Source organism: Copadichromis virginalis, linkage group LG6, assembly GCF_057382275.1.
Source record: "Copadichromis virginalis isolate Kocher_CV1m ecotype Utaka linkage group LG6, C_Virginalis_male_GT1.1, whole genome shotgun sequence".
Taxonomy (NCBI): domain Eukaryota; kingdom Metazoa; phylum Chordata; class Actinopteri; order Cichliformes; family Cichlidae; genus Copadichromis; species Copadichromis virginalis.
Window position 1 is genome coordinate 4,026,195 of NC_140623.1, and position 21,999 is coordinate 4,048,193.

The window sequence follows — 21,999 nt, forward strand, 5'->3', positions numbered from 1 at the left end:
GTATTGAGAAATGTGTCCTAGCGTCTGTAAAAAACTGTAATACATAGTGAGTGAGAAAGGTGACTGGAAAGGAAAAACTCAATGCATCATGGGAATCCCCCGGCAGCCTACGTCTATTGCAGCATAACTAAGGGAGGATTCAGGGTCACCTGGTCCAGCCCTAACTATATGCTTTAGCAAAAAGGAAAGTTTGAAGCCTAATCTTAAAAGTAGAGATAGTGTCTGTCAGGGGTGTCACTAGGTTTTAAGGACAGGGGGGGCTTAGCCCCCAAGAGATGCACACGACATGAACGAACGTAGTGAATGAGCACAAAATTTCACAAACAGAAAACAAAGACTGAGAAATTGTTTTCCTACTTTTTTGGACAGATTAAACATCCTAGGCCACCAATAGATCTATTGTTTTATTTCAGTCTGCTTTATAATACAGTACAACAAAAAAACAGAGGAAATGTGTTTGCTGCATCAATAACAAGAAAAAAACTGAAAATAAAAAAGTACATTTTTCTGGCTGCAATCACCAGTTACTTGGTGGGTGGAAGCATCAAAGAATGACGTCTGTTTTTAAGAGTGGCAAATCGGTCAATCACTCTGTTGTGACTCAGATGCTGAAGCGTGTCTTTTTCAATAGACATGACTGCAAGACTGTGAAGTCTTTTCTGACCCATTGTTTGACGCAGCCAGGAGTGCAGCCGACGCAGTGCACTAAAGGACCGTTCGCACGAGCAGCTGCTGACAGGCACTGTTAGGGCAACTTGGATGGTTGCCTTCAGAGAGGGAAACATGTCTGAATCAAGGAGGTTGTACACAGACAACATATTTTTGGGTGGACATCCAGCCTCTGTTTTCCGGGTAAGAAAGTTTCTGGCCACCAGAACCTCCTCTTTTTTCAGGTCAAGTCTGTAGTGCTTTGCAAGTTCATTCAAGTGTGGTTCACTCAAGAAGTTCTCAGATTTAGGACTGCATGCCTGGACGCCTTTTAGCAGCCCTGCATCTACACTGCAAAATCTTTGATCAAGCTCGCCAACCATCCGATCCACACAAGGGAAAAGTAACTCTCTTTTCAATGTGTCTGAGTTGTTCAATTCAGTGCGTGAACCCACAGTTGCCTCCAGGACAAAATCCTCCATTTTCCTCTGTTTGTGCCTTGTCTTGGCACCTGGTTCAGGGATACTGTGGGTGTTACACAGGGCCTTGGTTTTCTCATACAGCTCTGTAGCAAATGCATCTGAGTGTTTGCCCTTAAGTGTGTCACACACAGCTTGTTTGCAGATAAAAGCTTCTGCCAGGTCTAAAGTCTCTTTCTGCAGGAATTTGTGGAGTCCTTCGGTTACAGACAGAATCGACTGAAACATCAGTAGTGCATAGACTGCTGAGAACTTGTAGAGCTTTGCTCTGAGACCAACAGCTATGGGGGATCCAATTGCAGATAGGCACTCCAAAATGGCAGGCAATGTCTCAAGAACTGCACTGATTGATCGCAACTGACATGCCCAGCGAGTGTTTGAAAGTTGCACAAGCTCAGTTTTTGTCAATCCAAGCTTTGCCTGAGTCTCCATGAACTTATGATGATTGACTAGGGAGGTGCTGAAGAAAGAATACACACACTCCAACAAGCTGAAAAGCTCCACAGCCTCTGGGACAGCCTTGCAAGTATTGTACAAAACCAGGTTGAGTTGATGAGCATAACAATGCACATAGATAGCCTCAGGATGGAGCCTTCTAAAATGTGCTTGTACACCTCCAGTGGAGCCACTCATAACGGCTGCACCATCATATGTTTGTGCTACACACTTAAGCTCTGCAAGACCATAGTTTTGGATCTGCTGCTGAATCTCATTTGCAATGGACTGGGCATCAAATGATTTTATCTCTGCAAGTGCAAGGAAACGCTCCTTCACTGCCCCCTCTGACACGTACCTGACACAAACAGCTAACTGCTCTGCCTTTTTATCCCTTGCCTCATCCACCATGATGGAATAGACTTTAGACTTTGTCATTTCAGATACAATGACACTAGTAACTTCCTGGGCACAACAGTCAATCATGTCATTCTGGGATGTTGGTGAGATATACTGTGCATTTGATGGGGGATTATGTTTTTGAAGAAAAGGATCAAACTCCTTCAAAAGCTCCATGCACGCAAGAAAATTCCCTCTGTTTGGGCTGTCTTCACCTTCATCATGACCACGAAAAGGGAGTCCCTGTCTCCCTAACATAGAGGTGACTGCAACAATTCGTCTGAGATACTCTCTTCTTTCGACTATCTCACTCACATTTGCAGTTGCTATCATCTGTGCAACGTTTCCCTGTTTGCTAGTTCCCTGGTAGCTTTTCCATGTAACAACACTGTCCTTATGTGTTTGTGCCATCTCATGCTTGCCAAAGATGACTAAAGCTTTCTTCCAGTTCTTGCAACCGTTACTGACCAAACTATCATGTTTGATGTTTTTGCCAAACACTCTACATGGGAAGCAGAAAGCTGCATTCTGGTTGACTGAATATTCTAACCAGTTGTGCTTTTCAAACCAGCTGTGGTTAAATGCTCGCTTCTGTGTACCAAAAGTATCATGTGGATAGCTCTTCAGCTTCACCTGTCTGGGCCCTGTGTCTTTGTCACCTAAATCAAACCCTGTAGTAGAATGAGTTGCTGCAGCTGCTTCATCATTTTCCCTCTCTTGGCCTGTTTGCTCTCCTCTCTCTGTAATAACTTGATCTTTCTCTGCCTCTCGATCTATTTGCTGCAGCTCCTCTGTCTCTCCTTGCTCTCTCTGACTTGAACTTGCCTGTTGACCTTTTTCTCCCTCAGCCACTCCTTCTGCCTCACCCTTCAAGATACATTAAAACATACTGAATTGTAATGTAAATTGCTAATATCATGACTTCTGCTCCCGCTCCACAGTAATTTGTTGCTCCCAAATATTTTGAAGTTACAAACATTATATTTTGAGCACGCATGTGACTAAAATGGTTGCAATTTAAAGCCCTGAAAAATATTACTAAATTACTTGAATTGAAGTAATATTAAAATAGAACCCTCAAAAATATGTGAGTCAGGCTAATTTGACTTATATACATATCTCTCTCTTTGCTCTCTCCACTTTCTAACCTTGACTCTCCTAAATAAAAGCTCAAGTTAAACAGGTCTTATATGTTGTACCGTGACTGAAATGTTTCATATTTCATATCCATATTGAGTCCCATAAAATTCTAATCAGACTGTCTCCATCACAAATGACTCCGTCCTTTGACTCACCTCTCCAGCAGACGTCTCTCCCCTCTGCCTCTCTGTGCTCCTCTGCCCTGACTCCTACAGGTTAATGGGGATGGAGTGATTATTATTATTTCCACTGATGATAACCATACCTGAATGAGCTCAGCTGGATTTTTCAGAGCTAAAACGAGTGACAGAAATTAACATTATGCTAACAATTTAACTTAGTGCGCTAGCCAGGTTTTTATTTACAAAATGGGGAGCACCTGGTTCATTATTTACATGGGACTCTCTGCTGTTAGCTGGAGCTAACTAATTGTTACTACCAGCCAGTGATGAAGACTTACTTTCTTGAAAAACTTGCGTATATCCATGATTTCTTGCCGTTTGCCACATGCACGCTAGTGTTTCTGCAGGTGTATACGAGCGGAGTGTAAAGTAGCAGTGAAAACGAGGACTGGATTTTCAGTCATGTGGATGTCCCCTGTGAACAACTGGAAGGGATTGGATAACGAAGCACTGACGCTACCTTAACAATGTAAAGCGAAAGGGACCAACCGAGTTATGATCATATTTGTGTGAATAGCGACAGGTTTATATTATTATTTCTTTAAACTCATATTCCTGCATCTTTATATTGAATTTGTCTGCAAGTTCTGTAAAAAAAAAATCGAATAAGTTAAAAAAAAAAAAAAAAAAAAAAAAAAAAAAAACCCCACCAAATTATTTAGGGGGGCTTAAGAATATTTTAGGGAGGCTTCAGCACCCCTAAAATAGGCCTAACGACGCCACTGGTGTCTGTCTCCTGAATCCAAACTGGAAGCTGGTTCCACAGAAGAGGGGCCTGAAAACTGAAGGCTCTGCCTCCCATTCTACTTTTAAATACTCTAGGAACAACAAGTAGGCCTGCAGAGCGAGAGCGAAGTGCTCTAATAGGGTGATATGGTACTACAAGGTCATTAAGATAAGATGGGGCCTGATTATTTAAGACCTTGTATGTGAGGAGCAGGATTTTGAATTCAATTCTGGATTTAACAGGAAGCCAATGAAGGGAAGCCAAAACAGGAGAAATATGCTCTCTCTTTCTAGTCCCTGTCAGGACTCTTGCTGCAGCATTTTGGATTAGCTGAAGGCTTTTCAGGGAGTTTTTAGGACTTCCTGATAATAATGAATTACAGCCGTCCAGCCTGGAAGTAATAAATGCATGAATTAGTTCTTCAGCGTCACTCTGAGACAGGATATTTCTAATTTTAGAGATGTTGCGCAAATGGAAGAACGCAGTCTTACATATTTGTTTAATATGTGCGTTGAAGGACATGTCCTGGTCAAAAATGACTCCAAGGTTCCTCACAGTGTTACTGGAGGCCAAGGTAATGCCATCCAGAGTAAGAATCTGCTTAGATACCATATTTCTAAGCTTTTCAGGGCCAAGTACAATAACCTCAGTTTGATCTGAATTAAGAAAGTTAGCGCCAATCCAGGTCTTTATGTCTTTAAGACATTCCTGCAGTTTAACTCATTGGTGTGTGTTATCTGGCTTCATGGATAGATAGAGCTTGGTGTCATCTGCATAGCAGTGAAAATGTATAGTATGTCTTCTAATGATACTGCCTAAGGGAAGCATGTATAATATAAACAGAATTGGTCCTAGCACTGAACCCTGTGGAACTCCATAATTAACCTCAGTGTGTGAAGAGGATTCTCCATTTACATGCACAAACTGGAGTCTATTAGATAGATGTGATACAAACCACTGCAGCGCAGTACCTGTAATACCTACAGCATGTTCTAATCGCTCTAATAGGATATTATGGTCGACAGTATCGAACGCTGCACTGAGGTCTAGCAGGACAAGCACAGAGATGAGTCCACTGTCAGAGGCCATAAGAAGATCATTTGTAACCTTTACTAAAGCTGTTTCTGTGCTGTGCTGAGCTCTGAAACCTGACTGAAACTCTTCAAATAAGCCATTCCTCTGCAGATGATCTGTTAGCTGTTTGACAACTACTCTTTCAAGGATTTTTGATATGAAAGGAAGGTTGGAGATTGGCCTATAATTAGCTAAGACTGCTGGGTCTAGAGATGGCTTTTTGAGTAAAGGTTTAACTACAGCCACCTTGAAGGCCTGTGGTACATAGCCGATTATTAAAGATAGGTTGATCATATTTAAGATCGAAGAATTAATTAATGGCAGGACTTCTTTGAGCAGTTTTGTAGGAATGGGGTCTAAAAGACACGTTGATGGTTTGGAGGAAGTAATTATTGACGTTAACTCAGAAAGATCAATTGGAGAAAAAGAGTCTAACTTAACATCGATGGTACTAAGAGTAGCTGTAGATAATATTACATCTGTGGGATGATTATTGGTAATTCTTTCTCTAATGATAAAAATTTTATTTGTGAAGAAGTTCATGAAGTCATTACTAGTTAACGTTAAAGGGATGGTTGGCTCAAAAGAGCTCTGACCTTTTGTCAGCCTGGCTACAGTGCTGAAGAGAAACCTGGAGTTGTTCTTATTTTCTTCAATCAGTGACGAATAGTAAGATGTTCCGGCTTTGCGGAGGGCTTTCTTATAAAGCAACAAACTATTTCTCCAGGCTAAATGATGATCCTCTAAATTTGTGACACGCCATTTCCTCTCCAGATTACGAGTCATCTGCTTTAGGCTACATGTTTGAGAATTATACCACAGAGTCAGGTACTTCTGTTTAGAGACCTTAGTTTTCACAGGAGCTACAGTATCCAGAGTCGTACGTAGTGTTGTTAAAATTATTAACAACAGGGCTATGTGGTCGGAGGATCAGGAGGAGGTCTCCATTTCTCCACCGGTTCCTGTTCCCTCATCCAGAAGGAAACAACGCCACTGTCACTCCTCTCCTCAATCATCTGTTCTGCCACCTGTTGTTCCTGCTGGGGGTTCTGGAGAACCGCTCCAGCCGTCTTCTGTCTCCGCGGGAGGGTCCGAGGAACCGCTTCAGCCACCTGTTCACGCTGGAGGGTCCGAGGAACCACTTCAGCCGCCTGTTCCCGCTGGAGAGTCCGACGGGCTCATCCTGCTGTCTGTTATTCCCGCGGGGGGTTCTGGAGAACCGCGCCAGCCATCCTCCGTCCTCGCTGAAGGGTCCGAGGAGCCTGTACAGCCTTTCGTCTCCGCTGAAGGGTCCGAGGGGCCCTTTCAGCCTTCCGCCTCCGCTGGAGGGTCCGAGGGGCCCGTCCAGCAGCCTGTCTCCGCTGGAGGGTCCGAGGGGCCCGTCCAGCAACCTGCCTCGCCTGCAGCGCCACCACTTGCGGCTCCCACACCGTCGCCTGCAGCGCCATCCTCGTCTGGTCCAGCCTCTGAGTCTTCATCCTCGTCTAGTCCAGCCTGCGAGTCTTCATCCTTGTCTGGTCCCGCCTCCGAGTCTTCAGCTTCGCTTGGTCCCGCCTCCGAGTCTTCAGCTTCGCCTGGTCCTGCCTCCGAGTCTTCAGCTTTGCCTGGTCCAGCTTCAGCTACAGCTTCAGCTTCGCCTGGTCCAGCTTCAGCCTCGTCATCCTCGCCTGCAGCAGCCTCTGCTTCAGCCTCTGCATCACCTAGTCCAGCCTCCGTGTCTTCGCCTTCAGCGTCGCCTGGTCCTGCCTCACCCCGTCTTGCTTCGTCTGCGCCTGAGGTCTCCATGCCGTCTAGTTCTGCCTCCCCTCGCCCTGTCCGGCCTGCACGTCCTCGCCCTGTCCGGCCACCTTACAGGCCATTGGCTGGACATCGTTGCCGTTGTTGCGGCTGGCCTCCGGACCTGAACTGTTTTGGACTGTTGTGCTGTCAACCTCCGGGCCGGCCCCCTGAACTTTGTAGAAACTGTTTTTCCTGGCCGCCTGTGCCTGTCGTGAGCCTGTTTTTGTTCTGTTGTTTTCCGGGCTCCAGTGTTTGCGCTTTTTTTTGTTTCTGGCTCCTTATGTTTAGTTTGTTTTGGCCAGCCCTTTTGGCGGGAGGGGTGGGGGGTGGGGGGGGGGGGTGAGTTTATTATATTATTTATCATTTCTAGTTTTTGGTTTTTGCCTGTGTTCTGTCTTGTGGTTTACGTCTCGGTTCCCTCTGTTGCAGTGCCTGCGTGTGAATCTGTGTCTTTAGTTCAGTCTGTGTTGTTTCCTGTTTTATTTTGAAGGTCCATGTCTGATGTTAATGTATCTGGTTTTTCTTCCCCTGTTTCGTTAGGCCTGATTTGCCCCAGCTGTGTTTCCCTCTTGTTACTCATTCCCTGATTGTATGTATTTAAGCCCTGTGTTTCAGTTTGTTGGTGTTGTGTTCTGCCCTTGTCTAGCTGTGTGTTCTGCCTGCGTAAGTGTATTTTGTATTCCTAGTTTTGTTGCCCTTTTGAGTTCAGCATTAAAGCTGTTTTGAGTTCACGTTCCGCCTCCGAGTGTCTGCACATTGGGTCCTCCTACTACCACTCCTGCCTGCACGTAACAAAGACTTGTATAGGTTGATGGTGACTGGACTGAAACATTTTATTTTGTTTGTTTTTATGTTAGGTAAAAATCTAGTATATCGAAGTATTCTAAGGTTTTAAAAAAACAAACAAAAAACCATTCCGGGTAGAGTAAATGTCACAATGAAATAACGTACCCTACCCCACATTTACATTCCAGACTTTAAAGACATTAGACTAATGAGGCAGACATTCTTTTTTTTTTTTTATTTGCAACATTTCAACATCTGTCTCTTGTGTAAGAATGTTATATTAATGTGACATTCACAATAATATGAACATGACATTAATGTGAATTATTGTCACATTATTGTGAATTAATGTTGGAAACATCTTTTCAGATAAGCACAAGACCTTTCAGAGGAAAATTTCAGACTTATTATATAGTTTCAATGGTTTATGATTTAAGATGTTTTCAAGACTCAAAGTAGGTTTTAGATAGCACAAATAAAAATCTCCTTGACTGCTCTGCCTAGTATTAATCTGTTGACGAGTTAGTGAAGGATGTTTACGTTGAAGAGCCAATTAGGATTTACGGCTCCAGCCACAAACACACATAAACAGTTCCATGTACAGATAACACACTTGTCCTGCAATAATAGAGACTGTGGCTGACACAAATAAAAACTTTAGCTGCAAGTTAAAGTGTAGTGCATCTAGGTCAGAAAAAAACTGATTCTTACAACTTATTCCTTCCAGCAGCTTCTAAGAGTCACAGTAAAAACACAGGAGCATATAATGTTCCATTTCTGACTGTGGAAAAAAACAAAACAGTTTGTTACAATTTCTGACCCAGCCAAAGTGAAACAATTACTTTCATATCAGCTCAAATTCCACAGGCGTCTGTGATTACATGAAAAAAGAGCATAGCATTCCAATTAGGCAACACACACAAACACTGATGAGGATGAATACACACACTCAGAGGGAAAGAGAGATTGGTTGTCAGCGCATACAACCGTGATCTATTCTATGTGGGGGGTCTGAGCTCTTAATGTTTGGATGTACTTTGTGCATGTGTGTAACACTGCACTACTAACTGCTTAACCAGGAGGTCAATAGTAAGCCAAGGATTTACTGTTTATTTTACCGAGGGCTCGAAAGACACGGGGAGAGAAAACAGCATATGGATAACTTCTTCTCTAACTGTGGTAAAGGTTGTAAAATAGAAAGCCAGAATATCTGTGAGTGCCTGGAGCTATTCAAACAAGTTTCTCTTGTCTACCACAAGATTGTAGTCAGTCACTAGAATTTACCACAAGTGTATTTTTTTGTATATTAAAAATGTATGATTTAGTGTTGTGCTCTATTAAAACACGATATATTGTTATTAAAACACTGGGCCCTACAAGTCTCATAATGGAAAAAACAGCATCATAATAGAATATGGTCAGGTGTTGTTTTAATTTTTATGGTTTGAGGAGAAGGGAGGGAAGGAAAATAATGAGGGTGGGATTAAGTGGATTGTGTTTTAAATAGATCGCTTTATTGAAGAGATTTTGTCACTTGGTGTTCGCTCGCTCTGTGGTAGAGTATCACTTCCTGTTCCTGCTCAAACACAGTGGTGTTTCTGAGTAGCTTATTTGCTTAGCGATTTAATTAACAACTTTTAAATACATTCTTCTTTCATAGTATAATCTTCACGTGCTTCCTCCGAAGCACACTTTCTGTGTACTCACTACCTAATTTATAGCCAAAGTATTCACTCACTGTCTCTGTACTGTCTCGCTAGCCTAGCTTAGCTCGTAGCCGACTCATTAGCACCATGGCTACTTCACCTGTCCCTCCTGCACTTTCTTGCTCATTGTGTCAGATGTTTAGTTACTCCTCGGCCTCCTTTAGCAGTAATGATATCTGTAACAAATGTAGCATATTTGCAGCTCTGGAGGCCAGGATTACTGAATTGGAGACTCGGCTTCGCACCCTTCATTCACCCGCAGCTAGCCAGGCCCCTGTAGCTGGTGCAGCCGAAAATAGCGTAGGCCCCGCTAGCTGTTCCCCGGCAGGTCCCAAGCAGCTGGGGAATCAGGGCGGCTGGGTCACGGTGAGGAGGAAGCATAGTCCTAAACAGAAGCCCCAGGTACACCACCAACCCGTTCATGTGTCTAACCGTTTTTCCCCACTCGGCGACACACCCGCCGGGGGTCAAACTCTGGTAATTGGCGATTCTGTTCTCAGACATGTGAAGCTAGAGACACCGGCAACCATAGTCAATTGTCTTCCAGGGGCCAGAGCAGGCGACATTGAAGGAAATTTAAAACTGCTGGCTAAGGGTAAACGTAAATTCAGTAAAATCATAATTCACGTCGGCAGTAATGACACCCGGTTACGCCAATCGGAGGTCACTAAAATCAATATTGAATCGGTGTGCAACTTTGCCAAAACAATGTCGGACTCTGTAGTTTTCTCTGGTCCCCTCCCCAATCAGACCAGGAGTGACATGTTTAGCCGCATGTTCTCCTTAAATTGCTGGCTGTCTGAGTGGTGTCCCAGAAACGATGTGGGCTTCATAGATAATTGGCAAACCTTCTGGAGGAAACCTGGTCTTGTTAGGAGAGACGGCATCCATCCCACTTTGGATGGAGCAGCTCTCATTTCTAGAAATATGGACAAATTTATTAAACCCCCCAAAATATGACTATCCAGAGTTGGGACCAGGAAGCAGAGTTGCAGTCTTACACGCCTCTCTGCAGCTTCTCTCCTCCTGCTACCCCCCCAAAAACCCATCTCCATAGAGACTGTGTCAGCTTCCAAAAAGACAAAAAACAAACTAAAAACCAGCAACAAACAACTTAAACATAAACAATCACAAAGAAAGAACAATACAGTATCCACATCTGAACCAAAGAGTAAAACAGTGAAATGTGGATTATTAAATATTAGGTCTCTCTCCTCCAAGTCTCTGTTAGTACATGACTTAATAATTGATCAACAAATTGATTTACTCTGCCTTACAGAAACCTGGTTGCAGCAGGATGATTATGTTAGTTTAAATGAATCAACACCCCCGAGCCATTCTAACTACCAGAAATCTCGAAGCACAGGCCGAGGGGGCGGTGTGGCAGCAATTTTTCACACCAGCCTATTAATTAATGAAAGACCAAGACAGACTTTTAATTCATTTGAAAGCCTGATGCTTAACATTGTCCACCCCAGCTGTGAAACTCAGAAACCAGTCTTACTTGTTATCATCTATCGTCCACCTGGGCCTTACACAGAGTTTCTGTCTGATTTCTCAGACTTTATATCTAATTTAGTTCTGAGCTCAGATAAAATAATTATTGTGGGTGATTTTAACATCCATGTAGATGCTAAAAATGACAGCCTCAACATGGCATTTAATCTGTTATTAGACTCAATTGGTTTCTCTCAAAATGTAAAAGAACCCACCCACCACTTTAATCACACTCTAGATCTTGTTTTAACATATGGCATCGAACCTGAACATTTAACAGTGTTTCCTGAAAACCCTCTCCTGTCTGATCATTTCCTGATAACATTTACTTTTACAATAATTGATTACACAGCGGTGAAGAGTAGACTTTATCAAAGTAGATGTCTTTCTGAAAGCACTGTAACTAAGTTTAAGAATATAATCCACCCATTGTTATCATCTCCAATGCCCTGTACCAACACAGAGCAAAGCAGCTATCTGAACGCTACCCCAACAGAGGTCGATTATCTTGTTAATAATTTCACCTCCTCACTACGTACGACTCTGGATACTGTAGCTCCTGTGAAAACTAAGGCCTCAAATCAGAAGTACCTGACTCCGTGGTATAATTCTGAAACACGTACCCTAAAGCAGATGACTCGTAATCTGGAGAGGAAATGGCGTGTCACAAATCTAGAGGATCATCATTTAGCCTGGAGAAATAGTTTGCTGCTTTATAAGAAAGCCCTCCGCAAAGCCAGAACATCTTACTATTCATCACTGATTGAAGAAAATAAGAACAACCCTAGGTTTCTCTTCAGCACTGTAGCCAGGCTGACAAAAAGTCAGAGCTCTTTTGAGCCAACCATCCCTTTAACGTTAACTAGTAATGACTTCATGAACTTCTTCACAAATAAAATTTTTATCATTAGAGAAAAAATTACCAATAATCATCCCACAGATGTAATATTATCTACAGCTACTCTTAGTACCATTGATATTAAGTTAGACTCTTTTTCTCCAATTGATCTTTCTGAGTTAACTTCAATAATTACTTCCTCCAAACCATCAACGTGTCTTTTAGACCCCATTCCTACAAAACTGCTCAAAGAAGTCCTGCCATTAATTAATTCTTCGATCTTAAATATGATCAACCTATCCCTAATAATCGGCTATGTACCACAGGCCTTCAAGCTGGCTGTAGTTAAACCTTTACTCAAAAAGCCATCTCTAGACCCAGCAGTCTTAGCTAATTATAGGCCAATCTCCAACCTTCCTTTCATATCAAAAATCCTTGAAAGAGTAGTTGTCAAACAGCTAACAGATCATCTGCAGAGGAATGGTTTATTTGAAGAGTTTCAGTCAGGTTTCAGAGCTCAGCACAGCACAGAAACAGCTTTAGTGAAGGTTACAAATGATCTTCTTATGGCCTCTGACAGTGGACTCATCTCTGTGCTTGTCCTGCTAGACCTCAGTGCAGCGTTCGATACTGTTGATCATAATATCCTATTAGAGCGATTAGAACATGCTGTAGGTATTACAAGTACTGCGCTGCAGTGGTTTGTATCATATCTATCTAATAGACTCCAATTCGTGCATGTAAATGGAGAGTCCTCTTCACACACTGAGGTTAATTATGGAGTTCCACAGGGTTCAGTGCTAGGACCAATTCTGTTTACATTATACATGCTTCCCTTAGGCAGTATCATTAGAAGACATAGCATACATTTTCACTGCTATGCAGATGACACCCAGCTCTATCTGTCCATGAAGCCAGATAACACACACCAATTAGTTAAACTGCAGGAATGTCTTAAAGACATAAAGACCTGGATGGCCGCTAACTTTCTGCTTCTTAATTCAGATAAAACTGAGGTTATTGTACTCGGCCCTGAAAATCTTAGAAATATGGTATCTAATCAGATTCTTACTCTGGATGGCATTACCTTGGCCTCCAGTAACGCGGTGAGGAACCTTGGAGTCATTTTTGACCAGGACATGTCCTTCAACGCACATATTAAACAAATATGTAAGACTGCTTTCTTCCATTTGCGCAACATCTCTAAAATTAGAAATATCCTGTCTCAGAGTGACGCTGAAAAACTAGTTCATGCATTTATTACTTCCAGGCTGGACTACTGTAATTCATTATTATCAGGATGTCCAAAAAACTCACTGAAAAGCCTTCAGCTAATCCAAAATGCTGCAGCAAGAGTCCTGACAGGGACTAGAAAGAGAGAGCATATTTCTCCTGTTTTGGCTTCCCTTCATTGGCTTCCTGTTAAATCCAGAATTGAATTCAAAATCCTGCTCCTCACATACAAGGTCTTAAATAATCAGGCCCCATCTTATCTTAATGACCTTGTAGTACCATATCACCCTATTAGAGCGCTCCGCTCTCGCTCTGCAGGCCTACTTGTTGTTCCTAGAGTATTTAAAAGTAGAATGGGAGGGAGAGCCTTCAGTTTTCAGGCCCCTCTTCTGTGGAACCAGCTTCCAGTTTGGATTCGGGAGACAGACACTATCTCTACTTTTAAGATTAGGCTTAAAACTTTCCTTTTTTCTAAAGCATATAGTTAGGGCTGGACCAGGTGACCCTGAATCCTCCCTTTGTTATGCTGCAATAGATGTAGGCTGCCGGGGGATTCCCATGATGCATTGAGTTTTTCCTTTCCAGTCACCTTTCTCACTCACTATGTATTAATAGACCTCTCTGCATTGAATCATATCTGTTATTAACCTCTGTCTCTCTTCCACAGCATGTCTTTTATCCTGTCTTCCTTCTCTCACCCCAACCGGTCGCAGCAGATGGCCGCCCCTCCCTGAGCCTGGTTCTGCCGGAGGTTTCTTCCTGTTAAAAGGGAGTTTTTCCTTCCCACTGTCGCCAAAGTGCTTGCTCATAGGGGGTCATATGATTGTTGGGTTTTTCTCTGTATCTATGAAGCGCCTTGAGGCGACTTTTGTTGTGATTTGGCGCTATATAAATAAAATTGAATTGAATTGAATTGAATTGAATTGAATAATAGCAAATGTTTCCCTGATGACTTGACTACATTTGTTTATCCAGACATAATATTGCTAAAGATACACACATTTAAGTCTGGTTTTCATGGATAATGCGGTCCTAATGGCATCACCAAGCTATGACCTCCAGCTTGCACCGGGGAGGTTTGCAGCAGAGTGCAAAGTGTCTGAGATGGGAACTAGCACCTTCATGTCCAAGAGCAGGAAAGGGTCAACTGCCCATTATGTGAGAGAAAATGGGGCCTCGTTTGGAGGACTGCAAGTACACTATATTGCCAAAAGTATTTCCTCACTAGTGATGGGATTTTCGGCTCTTTTTAGTGAGCCGAACCGAAGAGCCGGCTCTTTCGGCTCCGAACCGGCTCTTCAGGTTGTTTTGTTGCTTCAATTAATTTATTATTAACAATAATATAAAATTATGCACAAAAGGAATTACTAATGTAAAAAAAGTGGTTTTATTTATATATGTTTATATATAAATATATGCGGTGGCCCCTAGAGACAAAGCACGTACAAATTCCAAAACAAATTCCTAGCGTTAACTGAACTTCCAAAACAGAGCTACCTAAATCACTTAAATTACACAATTGAAAGCATATGTTTATTGTTTGTGTATTTATACACAAGCACTCATATATATTCAAATAATTTAAAAAAAAATGTTCATTTACCTGTTATTACCACACACCAAATCCAGTCGTTGGTGCTTCCTGGCTTGTGTAGCCACCAGGTAACAAACGCTCAACACTGCTCCTAGCATCCTGGAGCACTTCTGTTGTGTTTTGTACGTGCTTCGGGGTTTGTACGTGCTTCGGAGTTGGTACGTGTTTTGGAGTTTGTACATGTTTTGGAGTTTGTATGTACTCTGCCTCTAGGGGCCACCATAAATATACTTTTATTTATTCACTCCACATAAAATGTAATAAAGAAATCATATAATACAAAAACCAACTATTCACATTTCAGCTTTTAAATATTTAAATTTTCAGCTTTTTCCTTTTACAAATTTAAAGTGAAACAACACAAAACACTGCAAACCACAACACAATTAAATAGAAATTACAATATGAAAACAAAAAGAAGATGTGCATTCTCTGTCATATGGGCCTGCATGAATAAACTTTCTGAATCCTTTATCATCCGCAACTGAAAATAGTTGTGGATGATTACTATACCTTTCTAATGTGACGTTGTTGTCCCTGGCTCTCTTTCTCTCTCTCTCCCTCCTGCTCTGTTCCTGTGCTACTGCCAGTGTAACTACCGCCCCTCCCCCCTTTTCCCAGCGCAAAGCACAGGGCTTGCGTGTGGAGTGAGGCGGAAAAAAAGTCCGAGAGAGAGGGTGAGAGAAAGAAAAAACACCCCACGGCTCGCGCCGTTCACGTCAAAGATCCGGCTCTAAGAGCCATTTCGTTCGCGACTGACACATCACTATTCCTCACCCATACAAATCATTGAATTCAGATGTTCTAATCACTTACATGGCCACAGGTGCATAAAATCAAGCACCTAGGCATGTAGACTGCTTCTACAAACATCTTTGAAAGAATGGATCGCTCTCAGGAGCTCAGTGAATTCATGAGTTGTTTCGTGATAAGATGCCACCAGCAACATAAGTCCAGTCGTAAAACTTCTTTGCTACAAAACATTTCAGTCAATTGTTAGTGGTATTATAGCAAAGTGGAAGCAACTGCCAACAACAGCAACTCAGCCATGAAGTGGTAGGTTCGTTAAAAGCACAGAGCGGGATGCCAAGGGGCTGGCCAATTTTCTTACAGCAAATCATAACAGACCTCCAAACTTAATATGGCCTTCAAATTAGTTATAGAACAGTGCACTGAAAACTTCATGGAATGGGTTTCCATGGCCATGAAGCTGCATCTAACTCTTACCCAATGCAATGCAAAGCATCGGCTGCATGGCGTGAAGCATGGCGACACCGTACTCTAGAGCAGTGTAGTGATGGATCACGCTTCCTTGTCTGGTTATCCAATGGATGAGTCTGGGTGTGGTAGTTGTTAGGTTTAATGTATGTGTTGTAGGTTTCCATTTAAAAAGCTAGAATGCTTCTGTTTGTAACCCACACATATGAGTACGTGCACGACCTCGATAAGGGGAACAAGCGGCCTTGAGAAGAACAGATTCTACTCAATGAAGGAAGCCACCTGGCTGGGACGAGATACCTACAACATCCTGTTGTATAACCATGCTTGCACAATTACACTTTGTAACCAAATATAGCAATTTCTCAAAGGTAATACAGCAACAAACTTTATGAATATTCATGTGTGTAACCAATAAAAACAACCTGCAGGGGGAAAGCAAGTTGAAGTGGGTTGGAGACAACTGCTTCCCTCTTGCGAGTGAAAACTTGAGCTCTGTGTGACCTCGTTCCTGAGTGAGTTTCTGTTTATCCAGCAGTATCAGGGGTAAAACTCTGACAGTAGTTGTCAGGAGAATGGGACCTGTCTGATTGCACTGTGCAAATTGTAATGTTTGGTGGTGGGGGGATTAAGATGCGGGATTGTTTTTCAGGAGTTGGACTCAGTCCCTTAAGTCCAGTAAAAGGAACTCTAAATGCTTCAGCATAGCAACACATTTTGAACAATTTTATGCTCCCAACTTTGTGGGAACATTTTGGGGATGGCACTTCCTGTTCCATCATGGATGCACACCAATGTACAGAGCAAAGTTCACAAAGACATGGGTGAGTGAGTGTACTTCAGACCCAGTAACACACTCAGACAGAAACTGGTTCACCCGAAAGACAAAACTCCTAAACACAGACTTAACAATGTGGTGTATGCTGTACAGTGCAGCGAGGAATGCCCAGACCTCTACATCGGAGAGACCAAACAGCCACTTCACAAGCGCATGGCACAACACAGAAGAGCCACCTCCACAGGACAAGACTCAGCAGTTCATCTGCATCTAAAGGACAAAGGTCACTCTTTTGAGGATGCCAACGTTCACATTTTGGAAAGAGAGGACAGATGGTTTGAAAGAGGAGTGAAAGAAGCCATTTACGTCCACTGTGAGCGACCATCTTTGAACAGAGGCGGTGGTTTACGACACCAACTGTCTGCCATCTATAATCCAGTTTTGAGATCCCTTCCCAGACGCCTTAACGCCCACTCACATCCTGGGCCATCCAACCTCAGGAAATCACATGATAGGGTGGGGCCAGGTTTCACAATGAGCTCACCCAAAACCCTGGCTGATTAGGACCCCCACCCGCTTTCACTCCTTGGCTCATGTGATTAGGTAGAGGATCATCAGGGGGTCCTTTGTCCCTCCTTGGGGGGAAACTCCCACTGGGTTTAAATCTGGGACTCCCCACTAATTGACCCTTAGAACTGAAGAAGCTTCTCGGAGGAGAGGTGAAACGTCTTCAAGCAACTCAAAGAAGTCCAGACGCTTTTCTTTCCAAGCTCCTTAGTCTAACCTATGTTGTGTTCCCTGAAAAAGACCTTTTTTAATGATTTTTCAGTTTTGGGTAACCTTACCTTTTTTTTAACCTGTGGCAGTTCACCACTTACCTTTGTACCATTTCAGGCTATTCATTGGATCTGAATGACTTGAATTACAATAAATAAATGCAATAATTGTTCTAAAACTTTTGACCGGTAGTGTATGTTACTACATTTACTAACATGTTTTACACACAGTCTTGTTAATTTTGGTTTTATAGGTTTGAAATTGTTATTGACTGAACTGGGAGGTTTTTCCAGTGGGAAAAAACTAGCTTAAAGGATGAAGTTTGATTAGTGTAACGTGCCAATTGTTAATGTATTTTAAGGAATAAAGCACTATATCTGTTAAATATATAGATGATAGAGCTGATAAGAAGACAATGCCATGTCCATCCATCCATCCATCTTCATCCGCTTTATCCGAGACCGGGTTGCGGGGGCAGCAGCCTAAGCAGAGAGGCCCAGACCTCCCTCTCCCCAGCCACCTCCTCCAGCTTATCCGGGGGAACACCAAGGCGTTCCCAGGCCAGCCGAGAGATATAATCTCTCCAGCGTGTCCTGGGTCTGCCCCGGGGCCTCCTCCCGGTGGGACATGCCCGGAACACCTCACCCCGGGAGGCGCCTCTACTCTGAGCCCCTCCCGGATGGCCGAACTTCTCACCCTATGTCTAAGGGAGAGGCCAGCCACCCTTCGGAGGAAGCTCATTTCTGCCGCTTGTATCCGCGATCTCGTTCTTTCGGTCACTACCCACAGCTCGTGACCATAGGTGAGGGTAGGGACGTAGATCGACCGGTACATTGAGAGCTTCGCTTTTACACTCAGCTCCCTCTTCACCACGACGGACCAGTGCAGCGTCCGCATTACTGCAGCTGCAGCCCCAATCCGTCTGTCGATCTCCGGCTCCCTTCTCCCATCACAAGACCCCGAGATACTTGAACTCCTCCACTTGGGGCAGGAACTCATCCCCGACCTGGAGTGGGCACTCCACCCTTTTCCGGCTGAGAACCATGGCCTCAGATTTGGAGGTGCTGATCCTCATTCCTGCTGCTTCACACTCGGCTGCGAACCGTTCCAGTGCGAGCTGGAATGCCATGTCTAAAGTAAAATTACAAGTTGGAGTTATTTAGAGAAATAGGAGATTGTACCACACAAACACACAGAGAGATACAAAAGAACCAGCTATTAGTTAAGTCAATGGCCTTTTTCCTTGGGCCCAGTCTAATTAATGGCGTCTAAGTGTCAATCAGCTAACAAGGGAGGCTTATCTCATGGCTAACATGCTTTCCTATGCCTTCCATCTGGTCACTGTGTGTATATGTCTGTGCATGTGAGAGAGAGAAAGAGAAACTGCGTTACTTGTCCCATTTGACAAAGTTAGTTGGACTTACTCTATGAGAAACAAATCAGGGTTTGTTTATTTCTTTTGCACTCATCTTTGGGTCCATATAAGGGGAATTTCTGTATAGTTACTTGTGGGAAATATGATGGAAAAAGAAGTAATGGAGGTCCTTCTGCTTCTTATACAATGCTGCTCGTATAAAAGTTACTCATCTAGTCAGACCTGAAACTGCTCACACTTGTGCACCTTAACTCAAATGCTCTTGACTACTAACCCTACTATCAATATTAATGTTGGGTTCTTTTAGAAAGTACAGACATTCTTAAGCTAAGAGCAAGTACAGATACACTGGGAAAAGTTGAAGTACTAATTCAACTTCTTTACTCAAGTAAAAGTAAAAAGGTACAGGTGTCATGGTCCTGCGACCATGACTCAGTGACTTTATGTTTATGTTCTTTATTGTTATTACTTTCATTATTATTCATGGCTGTTTTGGGATGGTTTGTGTTTGGGATTTTAGACACTGGGTTCTGGGTTTGTGCTCCCTCTGTTGGTCCCTGGTGTTAGTGTTCCCCTGTCTCGTCAGGTTAATCAGGTCCAGCTGTTTCCCCCACCTGTGTGTGATTTCCCAGTGTCTCTTTGTGTACTTATAGTGTGTGATTTCCTCTGCTCCTCGTCGCGTCGTCTGTGTTCATACCCTGTGAAATCCCCTGCGTGCTCTCCCTGCTGTTCTCCCTTCATGTTCAGGTTTGCCACTCCTTTGTGTAGTTTATCCCAGTTTAGTTCGTCCTTAGTTCTGTTTGCCATCTCCACTTTATGTCTGGTATTGTTAATAAATCACCCTTCACATCTGAATAAGTGCTGCATTTGAGTCCTCCTTCCACTCTTCACACGGCCACTGCCCCAAACCGTGACAACAGGTGCTGAAATGTACACAAAGTACGAAAGTAAAAATGAGCTCTTTGGAGGACATTTTTTACCAGCTGTTTCTGTGCAGAGCTAACTGAACCTTGTCCTATATTAACATATTGGTAAAATAACATTAAATGGTAAATGGCCTGTATTTGTATAGCGCTTTTACTAGTCCCCCCTAGGGACTCCAAAATGCTTTACACACCCAGTCATCCACCCATTCACACACACATTCACACACTGGTGGAGGCAAGCTACAGTTGTAGCCACAGCTGCCCTGGGCAGACTGACAGAAGCGAGGCTGCCATATCGCGCCATCGGCCCTTCTGGCCAACACCAGTAGGCAAACATCACTTGACCCAGTTGTTTTAGCTAATTATAAGCAAATCTACAAACTTTAATTAAGTTCAGTTATTCTTGAAAAAGTAGTTGTAAGACAGCTAACTGAGCCAATGGAATGGTGTATTTTAAGAATTAAAGTTATGTCTGGTTCCAGAGTGTGGGGGTGCCTACTGGGGTCAGCGGGGGAGCTGGCCCCAGTAGGGGCCACTTGCCCCTCCCTTCTTCCCTCCCCATCCTCAGCTGCCTCCCTATTCCCGCTCTACCACACCCACCCACACATGCAGGGCTTGGGGTGCAGGTATGTGACCAGGGTGCAGGGGAGGCACTCCCCCTCTGTCCCCTTCTGGCCGCCTGTGCCTCAATTTTATTCTGCAACCTAGACATCCACATTACTCACACTCTCACATAACACATACGTATAGGGCCTTGGGGGTGGGCACGTTTTACAGCATCCAGAGGAGGGTCGGTGTACTCCAACCCACCTCTGGCGCTGGTGCCCTACCCTCAATTTTAAATGCATATAGACACTAAGAGTTTTCGGGAGGAGCCGTGCTGCTCTCTGATAGGAAGCAGGAACCATGCTCTCCTGTGTTTTAAATGCACTTTAGAACAGCACACAGCAACACTACATATGAGCGGGCGTAGGGAGGTTTGGGGTCACCCCGGTTCACCCCGTCAGGGCTGGGGGGCTGGGAGGAGGTGCTGGCCATCAGATTGGGGTCTGGGATGCGGGGCCTCCCTGCTACTGCAGATAAGGAGGTGGTCCGCTTGCCTCCACCCCAGAGAGAAGGGTTACATCTCCTGGGTCTAGGTGCGGCTTGCTCCTCTGGGGGCGGGGGTACCTGGACCTGGGATATAGAGTATGTTTGGGGAGTGTGACTGTCTGTGCAGTGTCTATTTGTGTCTTTCTACACCAGGGGTCCCCAATCCCAGTCCACGAGGGCCGGTGTCCCTGCAGGTTTTAGATGTGTCCTTGATCCATCACAGCTGATTTAAATGGATAAATGACCTTCTCAGCATGTCTTGAAGTTCTCCAGAAGCCTGGTAATGAACTAATCGTGTGATTCAGGTGTGTTGACCCAGGATGAGATCTAAAACCTGCAGGGACACCGGCTGTCGTGGACTGGAATTGGGGACCCCTGGTCTACACGTTGGGTGAGTGCAGAGTATTTGGTTGTGTATTTGGGGGTGGGAATGCACGTTTGTGTCCGCGTGCGCCTGTTCGTCTGTGTCTATATGTCAGGTTGGGTCTTAGACTCAACCTCTCTGGGTACATCTCAGGCCCTCCAAAGTACAGAGGCCTATCTCCCCTCACCACACTCCCTGCCGGTGGCTGATGCCCTCAGACGTTGGTGTGTTGGTGGTTCTTGTCGACTGGGGCTGGGCGCTCATGTATGTACCGGCTCACTCCTGGTGGCCGATTGGCAGGGCCTGGCGCCTGTGGCCCGGCTGGGCTCCTTCCGGGGGGTGGGATGCCCTCAGGCCTCTGGCCTCTGGGCCTGAAGCTCTGGCACAGCTGGCTGCCGGCAGGGCACGCGGGCACGCCACTGCAACCCCCTCTGGCCTCTGCTCCGTAGTTGCTGGGTGACCTCTCGTTTAAGGCTCTACTCAGCTCTTCCCAGGAGGGTGGCACGGTTCCCCCCCCTTTGGTGGTCCTCCTCGGGTCCTCGTACTCTGGGGCCACTGGATGTCTGGGGCCTGGATCTCCTCCATACCTGCTTCATGCCCTGGGGGACGGGGCTATGGCTCCCCACACTCCCTAGCAGATCGTTACATGGAGAAACAAAAAAAAAAAAAAAGGAATTTAAGTTGTGTTTCAGAATTCATCATAGTACAGTGTTAGTGAAGCTTACAAATGGTGGACAGTGTACTCAACTCTGTGCTTGTCCTGCATGACCCAAGTGCAATGTTCAGTACTTTTTATCATAATATTTTATTTCAGAGATCAGAGTATGTTGTGATGTCATTTGTCTAACAGACTCCAACTTTTTCATGTAAATATGTAGTCTTCTTCACACATAAAAGTTAATACTGGCGTTCTAAGTAGTTCTGTGCTGGGACCATTATATACATGCTTATA

At 44.1% G+C, this 21,999-nt stretch overlaps 1 protein-coding gene across 1 annotated transcript; it reads right to left on the minus strand.

Annotated features, from left to right (window-relative positions):
• Positions 1–391: 391 nt before the first annotated feature.
• Positions 392–2,706, minus strand: LOC146707002 (zinc finger MYM-type protein 1-like). The gene has a single exon (XM_085458322.1). It carries the CDS (start codon positions 2,370–2,372, stop codon positions 525–527), a length of 1,848 nt encoding a protein of 615 aa, XP_085314448.1. The 5' UTR covers positions 2,373–2,706; the 3' UTR covers positions 392–524.
• Between the last annotated feature and the right edge of the window lie 19,293 nt (positions 2,707–21,999).

What these genes read in the sequence shown, in the direction of transcription:
- LOC146707002 (XM_085458322.1), bottom strand. Translation starts at nt 2,372, where the DNA reads ATGGCACAAACACATAAGGACAGTGTTGTTACATGGAAAAGCTACCAG.